The sequence below is a fragment of the Sinocyclocheilus anshuiensis genome, unplaced genomic scaffold (genome assembly GCF_001515605.1).
Source record: "Sinocyclocheilus anshuiensis isolate Anshui unplaced genomic scaffold, SAMN03320099.WGS_v1.1 scaffold115, whole genome shotgun sequence".
Taxonomy (NCBI): Eukaryota; Metazoa; Chordata; class Actinopteri; order Cypriniformes; family Cyprinidae; genus Sinocyclocheilus; species Sinocyclocheilus anshuiensis.
Window position 1 is genome coordinate 2,024,819 of NW_015548219.1, and position 10,454 is coordinate 2,035,272.

General features: G+C 37.4%; 1 protein-coding gene across 7 annotated transcripts in view; it reads right to left on the bottom strand.

The window, feature by feature from the left end:
- ndrg4 (NDRG family member 4) overlaps positions 1 to 10,454 on the bottom strand; it is a 36,218-nt gene that overhangs the window by 1,851 nt on the left and 23,913 nt on the right. For 4 of the 7 annotated variants that reach the window (XM_016441117.1, XM_016441119.1, XM_016441120.1 and 1 more), the window contains 12 exons: positions 8,885 to 9,005; positions 8,074 to 8,136; positions 7,930 to 7,990; positions 7,688 to 7,831; positions 7,326 to 7,429; positions 7,125 to 7,181; positions 6,986 to 7,037; positions 5,702 to 5,749; positions 5,565 to 5,600; positions 5,302 to 5,353; positions 5,015 to 5,053; positions 3,354 to 3,795 (listed from right to left, as the gene is read on the bottom strand). In XM_016441117.1, the coding sequence (XP_016296603.1) occupies positions 3,641 to 3,795; positions 5,015 to 5,053; positions 5,302 to 5,353; positions 5,565 to 5,600; positions 5,702 to 5,749; positions 6,986 to 7,037; positions 7,125 to 7,181; positions 7,326 to 7,429; positions 7,688 to 7,831; positions 7,930 to 7,990; positions 8,074 to 8,136; positions 8,885 to 9,005 (932 nt within the window). In that variant the 3' untranslated portion in view covers positions 3,354 to 3,640. Of the gene's footprint in view, positions 1 to 194; positions 1,771 to 3,353; positions 3,796 to 5,014; positions 5,054 to 5,301; positions 5,354 to 5,564; positions 5,601 to 5,701; positions 5,750 to 6,985; positions 7,038 to 7,124; positions 7,182 to 7,325; positions 7,430 to 7,687; positions 7,832 to 7,929; positions 7,991 to 8,073; positions 8,137 to 8,884; positions 9,006 to 10,454 lie in introns of those variants that run through there. The other 3 variants (XM_016441118.1, XM_016441123.1, XR_001630313.1) reach the window with 2 other exon arrangements.

The window sequence follows — 10,454 nt, forward strand, 5'->3', positions numbered from 1 at the left end:
TTAATAATAATAATAATTATTATTATTATTATTATTATTATTTGGACCCTAGATATCATTTGGGTCCTTTCTTTAGTTTAGTAAAGAGGGGAGAGGGGCTTCAAACCACATGCATGAACTGAGTCAAATAGGGTTATTATATATATATATATATATATATATATATATATATATGCACCCAAAAGCTCTGTTACCTTGCAGAACCCAGCCCTCATTGGGAAATGTGTATGTGTGCATTTGTATCAGTAGCTTTGGTATATTCTTGGTGTGGGGCTGGGTGCTGTAAGGGAAGCGTGAAGCCTTGATTCTGATCCGCTAACGCACAAAATGCAAACTCTATCACACAGGCTCTGCCTCAGTCGACGGTTCCGGTTTGGTTTGGATCAGGAGCTGATTGTCTATAAAAAGGAGACCGTACAGAACCGATCCCAGGCAAAGCCACTTTCATATGACAGAGAGTGCACACTAAAAGGGTACTGGGTATGTCGTATTTAATGAAGTGAGACTTGATTTGAAAGTGCACTTGATTGTATTAGTGCTTAATGTTAAAGGAATGGTAAAATGAAGCATTCTAACATGAAAAAAAGACCTTTTGAGGCAAGTCAGTGGCAAGTCAAGTCATACAACTTCTGTTCCTACTTTAATGGAGAAAAACAGTTCAAAAGCATTGTTCATGCTTTAATAACATTTTAAATTAGAAAACCAATCATAGTATCAAATAATGCAAAAAAACTCTATCAAAAAGCGATTCTTTCTTACAGTATGTGGTGATACATACCCTCCCAATGACTGAATGAGCTGAGATGATTAGCCGAAAGCTACTGTTTACTGGTTAAGAGATTTTCGCCCTCTTCGACTATACAATCACTTTGCTTTCGCTCAAAATTGAGAGGGAGAGCTACAAATGTCACTTATAAATCACTCTCTGCTTTAAGAACCCTCCTTTCTTTTACTTTGTTTCATGCTGTTCCTCAAGACCAACCCCTTCTACCTGCGACCCAATCCATCAGTTTCTCCTCAAAGACTGTCATAGGACAGGAATGAGTGAGAGCAGGGGCTGATGGGACTTGTAGTTTTGTCTTAGGAGGAGGTGAAGGCCAGAGGCAGCGAGCAAAGGGTGCAGAATACTGACACATAGAGCGTTAAGTAACCGCGTTACAAAGTTGGGGGGAAACTAAACACTGTTTTGAAGGGGAAAAGGACAGCAAGTCTTCATTTTACAGGGTAAAGGAATAGTTCAGCTCGAAAAGAAAACCTCATACTAAGGTTCTTCTAAACCTGTATGGCTTTATTTCTTCTGTGGAGCACAAAAGATGTTCAGCAGAACGTCCAAGCTGCTCTCTTCCATACCATGGAAGTGGATGGGGACCAAGTGCTGTCATGCTCAAGTATAATAAAAGTGGTTTACATGACCTGTGCATGACATTTCAGGTCTTCTAAAGCTAATTCACAAAAAAAAAAAAAAAAGTTGTTATCCACTGAAATTCAGTTTTGGTCACCATTCACTTTCATATGGGAAATAGCTGCTTGGACTATATACATCTCATTTTGTGTTCTACAGAAGAAATCAAGTCATATGGGTTTCTAGAGACATCTGGGTGAGTAAATGATGGTAATTTTTTCATTTTTGAGTCAACTATTCCTTTAAGATGGCTAACACTGAAAAACGGAGAGAAAACGACATAGAAAATGGCTGAGAAAGAAAGAATGAAAGCAATATGAGACCTCCATTCTTCTCACGCCCTCCTTCCATGCCACGTCTCTCTAAATGTGTGGCCCGACGGCCTCACTGCTATCTGAGTGCGTGCATGCGCGGTTGCGAGAACCATCCACAGAGCCGGCGCTGGTCAGAGAGGCCGTTCGCGAGCGAGCAAGACGGGTCATACTGGCCGAAGGCACTGAGAGAAACACAGAGAAGGAGAGATAGAGATTTCATATCCACATGGAAATTTGTCCGGGCTGCATGATGTGTTGCAGAGGAGGCAGGGATGACATGCTTGAACTTTTTGTCGAAAATAATTTCAGCCTCAAGCTGATAACATTCCACCGCGAATACTTCAGAATGACTCAAATCCAACTTAAATAGCCAACCAGAATCTTTACGTATATATATCTAAATACCCTTGTTTTCAGGGTTTTCAGGGTAAATTTTTTTCAATCAGTATTTTTCTTCATCTAAACATCCTTAAACAAAAAATAATAATTTTAATAATTTAATGTAGAAATAAGAATTCACTTTACTCCATTAGAATTTTTCCTCTTGTTAAGAATAAACTTCAAAAAAGTTTGTGAGATTCTGCACCAAACCCTATGTGCACACATATACACACTGATAAAACCTTTTTTTTTTCCATGGTGTAAATAAAACAAATGTTTTAGAAAAAAATACTATTTCAGTCTTTCTACTTTATCATTTTATTTATTTATTTATTTTTTTATTGCAAGTCAGTGGCAAGTCAAGTCATACAACTTCTGTTCCTACTTTAATGGAGAAAAACAGTTCAAAAGCATTGTTCATGCTTTAATAACATTTTAAATTAGAAAACCAATCATAGTATCAAATAATGCAAAAAAACTCTATCAAAAAGCGATTCTTTCTTACAGTATGTGGTGATACATACCCTCCCAATGACTGAATGAGCTGAGATGATTAGCCGAAAGCTACTGTTTACTGGTTAAGAGATTTTCGCCCTCTTCGACTATACAATCACTTTGCTTTCGCTCAAAATTGAGAGGGAGAGCTACAAATGTCACTTATAAATCACTCTCTGCTTTAAGAACCCTCCTTTCTTTTACTTTGTTTCATGCTGTTCCTCAAGACCAACCCCTTCTACCTGCGACCCAATCCATCAGTTTCTCCTCAAAGACTGTCATAGGACAGGAATGAGTGAGAGCAGGGGCTGATGGGACTTGTGGTTTTGTCTTAGGAGGAGGTGAAGGCCAGAGGCAGCAAGCAAAGGGTGCAGGAATACTGACACGTAGAGCGATAAGTAACCGTGTTACAAAGTTGGGGGAAACCAAACACTGTTTTGAAGGGGAAAAGGACAGTAAGTCTTCATTTTACAGGTTAAAGGAATAGTTCAGCTCGAAAAGAAAACCTCATACTAAGGTTCTTCTAAACCTGTATGGCTTTATTTCTTCTGTGGAGCACAAAAGATGTTCAGCAGAACGTCCAAGCTGCTCTCTTCCATACCATGGAAGTGGATGGGGACCAAGTGCTGTCATGCTCAAGTATAATAAAAGTGGTTTACATGACCTTTGCATGACATTTCAGGTCTTCTAAAGCTAATTCACAAAAAAAAAAAAAAAGTTGTTATCCACTGAAATTCAGTTTTGGTCACCATTCACTTTCATATGGGAAATAGCTGCTTGGACTATATACATCTCATTTTGTGTTCTACAGAAGAAATCAAGTCATATGGGTTTCTAGAGACATCTGGGTGAGTAAATGATGGTAATTTTTTCATTTTTGAGTCAACTATTCCTTTAAGATGGCTAACGCTGAAAAACTGAGAGAAAAGGACACAGAAAATGGCTGAGAAAGAAAGAATGAAAGCAATATGAGACCTCCATTCTTCTCACACCCTCCTTCCATGCCACGTCTCTCTAAATGTGTGCATGTGAGACAGTGCACGAGGGATCAGCAGGACACTTCCATGGTGTGGCTGACCTGCCCGATGCCCTCACTGCTATCTGAGTGCGTGCATGCGCGGTTGCGAGAACCATCCACAGAGCCGGCGCTGGTCAGAGAGGCCGTTCGCGAGCGAGCAAGACGGGTCATACTGGCCGAAGGCACTGAGAGAAACACAGAGAAGGAGAGATAGAGATTTCATATCCACATGGAAATTTGTCCGGGCTGCATGATGTGTTGCAGAGGAGGCAGGGATGACATGCTTGAACTTTTTGTCGAAAATAATTTCAGCCTCAAGCTGATAACATTCCACCGCGAATACTTCAGAATGACTCAAATCCAACTTAAATAGCCAACCAGAATCTTTACGTATATATATCTAAATACCCTTGTTTTCAGGGTAAAAAATAATAATTTTTTTCAATCAGTATTTTTCTTCATCTAAACATCCTTAAACAAAAAATAATAATTTAAGTAAAATTGTGTAGAAATAAGAATTCACTTTACTCCATTAGAATTTTTCCTCTTGTTAAGAATAAACTTCAAAAAAGTTTGTGAGATTCTGCACCAAACCCTATGTGCACACATATACACACTGATAAAACCTTTTTTTTTTCCATGGTGTAAATAAAACAAATGTTTTAGAAAAAAATACTATTTCAGTCTTTCTACTTTATCATTTTATTTATTTATTTATTTTTTTATTCAGTGTGTTACTTGTCATTTCTTTGTAGTTAATTGTGACACTTACTTGCAATTTCTGAGTGAAAACTCAGTACTCAAATAGTGTTTCTACACTATTTTTTCAATTGTTTAATGGATGTTTAGATATTTGTATGCAAAACAAGGCAAAAATACTGTAATTGAATTGACACTTGTTCCAATGATACTTAGTTTTTTAAACAAGAAAATACTATATAAAAATATACAAATATTATAAATATGTAAATAAAAAAATATAGAAATATTTATTTTAAAAACAATCATTCAAATATAAAAGATCTTCCAGCCTACAAATGCTGTCTTAGAGGGGAGGTGTCTGAAAAAGAATGCATTAAACAGCACATTTCACAACTTTTTAATATAATTCTAAGCTAAAAAGAAAAAAAATTGCATTTCATGCCATGTATTCGTCTACTATATTTTGTTTTCAATGGTACCGTTTCAAATAACTGCCATGCAGAGAGCATGAGAGCGCATTCAAAGCACATTTTTCCTTCAGAGGAAAAATCACTGATCAATAAAGTAAATAATGAATGAATGGAAATATCAGTCTGGGAAGAATAAATACAGAAATTAAACAATGCCAAACAAGGGATTAGAAGACTAAATGTGTCATCTAAATGAGGAAGAGGGCAGGCGTGAACAGGAAGCAGGAAGTACCTGGCCCCCCACTCATTCTCCGATCCTTCATATAAGCAACTGAGAAGGGGCAGGAAAATACACATAGGGTACAGATTATACCAAATACAGCACCTCCACACACACACTTATTTGCTTGCATACACTCACAATTCTCTCATCATGGGAAATAGACACACATGGGAGAAAGGACACACTGAACATACTGGATCGGTTTACATTTGGCTGAGAAAGAATCATCAGTTGAACTGATTTGGGGTTCTGATTTACCCAGAAACATTATTAACATTGTTACATTGTTAACTTACTGTAACCCATTCCCTGCAGGAAGTACTTGAAAGCCTCTGTGAGTTTTCCAGGCTGTAGGATTCAAAACATTTAACATAGTTTAATTGTTAAACTAGTGTTTGACAAGCTTTAAATGAATAATTATGCATTCATAAATTAAAATATTTGATTTTAAGGACATTTTATTTACATTTGTAAAATAAACAATTTTGGTATCGTGTTCGGTCACCATTGTAATACTATAAGAGACTAATCTGAGATCAGACACGTCAAGCAGTCTCACCTGTGTAATTTGAGGCATTCCACCTGAATCAGCCATCTGAAATAAATCAAATGTTTTTAACAAATTATTTCTGAAATTTGATGTGCTAAAATGGTTTAAGTTTGGCCTCTGTTTCAACAGTATGTCTGTTCGCTTGCCTTTAGGAATGTGGTGTTGGTTGGATCCAGTTTAGAGTTGCACTCAACCTAGGAGTAGAAAACATTTATACTGTATTTTATAAATGTTTGTGAACATATAGATATGTATCAGGGCATAGCAGTACATAAGCAGACGGAGAAAATGAAACAAGTTCTTCAGAAGGTATCTGAATGATGGGTAGTAAGATGGATGGTGTGATGGAGGGAGGAGAGAGTGTGTGTGTATATATAAATATATATATATATATATATATACTGTATGTGTGTGTGTGTGTGTGTGTGTGTGTGTATTTGAGGTCTGACCCAGTTCTGCGGTACTGCAGAGATGAGTCATATTCCAGTGCTAAAGAAAGACAGCTGTGCAGACGCATTCGCCTGTGGGTTCTTGTTTGGACCACCGCAGACACTTTCAGAATGGGACGAGTACCCCCTTTCTAACATGTCCATAATTCTAATGAAAACTCTTACCACAAGTGTCTACATTATATGTATGTTTATATATAAACATAGTTTAACGTATGGATGATTTAGACCAGAAATGGAAGGAAAATCAGTCAAGTAATGTTACTATTGTTAATATTACTCTAAAATGGGGAATATATTGTAATAAACAAGAATAATTTGGTTTCACTAGGGGCGTATTTGCTTTTCTGATCTCTCCTTATGCTCTAAATCACTTCATTTTCCATGATTTTGGTTTATTTGTTTATTATTTTTCGTCCTAATCTCTTCCTCATCCTTCTGTTGTTTCTTCTGCTCCCACCTTTTCATCTTCCTCCACTTGCCCTAAATTACTCGAATCCGTCTCTTCTCTCATCCTCTTTTCGTTTACCTCTCGCTCTTATCCATCTCTTCCCCTCCTTCATCGTGTCCCTCTTTTCCTCATCTCTCACCCTGCGTGTCTGATTAGATGTGACGGGGCACTGACCCAGCTTTCACACGTTAGATTAAAGGACCATAGTGCGGAGTTAAAAATATCCAACGCACACAAGCTGGCAAAGCCTGGGAGATCAACCCCGGGGCCAGTGCCATCTGCTCCCATGAGACAACCGGAGAAAGAGGAAGGAAGAAATGCTGAGCGGACTGACTTGTCTCTGAATGACAATTTACATTCAAGTTTGGGAAATATTACATAGAAAGACAAGTTTATGTAAAGACTCATAGGAGAGAAAAGTTTGGAAGGAGGAACAAAACTTGAGAGACAAAAATGTGAAGGATGAGAAAAACATGATCAAATAAGTTTCCCTCTTAAATATCAGGCACAAAAGTGGAACAAAGACTCACCACGCCTTCCTCAGCCGGAGCATTGTCACCAACGACCAGCATGACTGGGCACCTGCAAGAAAAAGATTTCAGAATTCTGTCTTATCACACAGGCATATGTAAATGAGACTAATCATATTCTAATGAACGTAGTTCTTACCTCAGGGTCTTAGCATTTAGCATAGAGCCACTGCGGTTCATTTCCAAATCCCTGCGGCTGTGGAAAAAAAGAAAATTCTCATTTTAAATCAAGTTATTATTAATATTATGATTTTTATTTTTTTTTACAAAATATGCATTTTTATTCTACTCATGCATTACGTATAAGGTTTTATATATAAAAGAGGTAGTGGGCGGTTACCTGTTGTACATGTTCCAGAAGAGCTGTAGGTTGAATTGGTTGATTGTGTTATTGATCTGTTGGCGGTAAGTCTGGACCACTTCTGTGTTGCTCATAAGCTCTTCCTGTAATACAATGAATGTTACGTTAGCTAAATATTTAGCTTGAAAATTCAATTGAACATTTTAAAAATGTAATCTTTGATATGCATTTATTATTTTAAAATTTAAAAAGTAACTACATAATTTTTTTTTACATTTAATGTCCTTGAAATGAATGCATAAATTTAAATCAATTTTCCAAAAAGCCTTGAAATGTATTTTTAAAGGTGACTGTATACTGTATCTACAGTGAAACATAAGGAATGTAGATTAATATTGTACCTGGCTGAAGAGGTGGGCCAGGACAGTGTCTGGTAAAGTACTGGTGAGTCCTGACAATTTTGTGGCGGCCCAGTCGATCCATCCCTTCCCATTGGGGTCAATGTTGAGTAGAACCAGACCCTCCACAAGATCGGGGAAAATCAGCTACAAGTAGAGAGCACAACTGAATTGCATTGAATGTAAATTAAAAAAAAAAAAAAAAAGCTTGACCAGCATACAGTAAAAGGCTGAGATTTACTAACCGCAAATTTGGCTAGGATGTAGGCACCAGCCCCCACTCCAATTCCAACAATGCTCTTGAAGCTAGGAATTTAAAGGAATGGATTATCATTAGATTACATTATCATCGCAGCCCATAATTTAGAGAATAATCCAACCACACTCACCCGAAGTGTTGCACCACACTAGGAAGCATCCCAGCTAGCTGATCCATGGTGGGATACTGATACCTAGGAATAACATGATAAAAATAAGTATTATAGGCCTAAATGATATCTCGAGTTCTTACATGGCTCTCTGGAATACTTGATTCTGATTGGTCAATCGGGGCATTCGACGCTTAGATATTCGCCATCTTGTAGTACACAGAAATGTTTACATAGTCCACTCATCCGTAACCTAAACCGGTGCTACTTTCATCAGACTCGCGCTCTTTTGTTTCATCCTAACGCAACTGGCGCCATCTTGTGTTTCAGTTATCGACTGTAATGAAAATCACCTCAGAGAGGACTAGTAATTTTACTGTATTGAAGCGGTGCTCGTCTTGTTGCTAGGCCGACACTTTTGTGAGATTTTAAGGTAAGATTTTAACACAGTTTCTACTCAAATCAATATTTCATGGCCATGTAATAATTTATTTGGTAAATAGCCTTGTTATAAGTGCAGTAATGCACAGCAGTCTTACAATTGTAGCTATAGGCCTATTATTGTTTTCTGACTGACTGTACATAGCCTACCACGCTGTAAAAAAAATAAATAAAAAAAAGTTCTAATGGTTTTGACTACATATAGACCTATACCAACTCTTAACAATTAAAAATGTTTTTGGGCCATATTCTATTAGTAGTTTTAACATGCCACCAGTAGAAGGCAACAAATTACCAGAGACCATAAAATACAATCCATTAACCTTTTTCCTTACATATCCTGTAAAATGGCAAATACTGGTGTATATATTCATGTGTGTGTTCATTGTACCCTTGTGGCATCTGGGGGGCACCAATGTGCTGGCCTGGGGCATCTACGTGGCACACCACAAAATGCTTAGTGATCTCCTGCATGTCTTCATTGTGGAAGAAGGTGTTGAAGCACAGCTTGTCTGCTCAGAGAAAGAGAGCGAGACATTGTAAAAACAAAAACGTATTGTGTTGTTACCTTGGTAAAATTATATCAGATGGTACAGAATGAATATCATGTTTTATACAGTGTTCGTGGTATTTACATGGTACTTCTCCAACAACAATATATAATACATTGTTATCCCAGATTCCATTGGATCACCTTTCGTAACATCATACATTATATAACATTACTGATTATAAAAGAACACTTCAAATTTGGGGCAGTTCTGTAAATTGCGTTCTCTGTCCGCTCATCTTTCATGCCAGAATCATTGGCTTACTTCGATCATGAAATAAAGAAACAAAACAACTTCAGTGTGCTAGCTAACTGCTCACTAACAACTCATTTTAATTCATGCCATCTCCCTAATCATCATCAAATGGTGTTTTGGCAGGTCTTCAAGCTATTTAAAGGAAAACATCACCCAAAACATTGACTCATCCTTATGTCGTTCCAAACCCATATGCTGTTACCTATTCCATGGAGTACAAAAGTAGAAATTTTGGAAGTCGCCCATATAACTTGTGTGCTGCAGAATCTAAAATAAAATATAAAATAAAATGACCTTTCTCATGGTCTTGAACCAAAAAAGACTTGCCGATTTAAAGGTGCTGCATTGTGGCATGAATCATATCCAAGCTTCTCTACCCTGTAGTAAGTGATCCAATTTTTTTCCCATTGCCTCCCAGCTGTATTGCTCACTTTGCATTTTTATATAGTCCAGTGTCTCCTTTCGGTGGTCTGTGTCACTCGCTTGCTCTCTCTCTCGCTCACTGAGTCGTGTTTTGTGATGGAGGATGGCCATGCATACTAATACATGTATCCGCAGCGGAGTCAGAGCTACTCTATGCCGCAGTGCTGACCTTCCCCGCTCCCCTCCCCATCACTGCATGATGGGTATGTTTTTGTGACCTACATATTTCTCTCTCATGTGCGCGCACTGCATAGGAATAAGAACCAGCAGACAATAACACACTTCAGGGCGAGATAATGTGGAATGGATAGATAGAGGGAGGAGGAGATTAGGAGGAAAGAGGAAGGAAAAAAGGAGAAGTAGAGGAAAGGAAAGCCATGCTGTGAGTGATGAGAAGAGATCTCGGCCAAGGTTACGAGTCATTTAATTCCATCACATTGACAGAATGTGGAATTTAATATCAAGGTCAATAGCAACTCGGCCGCTTTTGTTCTGCTGACCCATAAATGGATCTAATGTTCCTTATCAAGCCATAGATTAAATTCCTATAATTCACATTGAGTACAAACGTTATTCTTGATTAGACATTCATTCTTCTTTAATATAACTACACGTAAAAAAGTAGCTACAATAAACAAATGATTAAAATTCTTATATGTACTAACTGTATAATATTAATTATTAACAGTGTTTATATATATATATATATATATATATATATATAACTATATT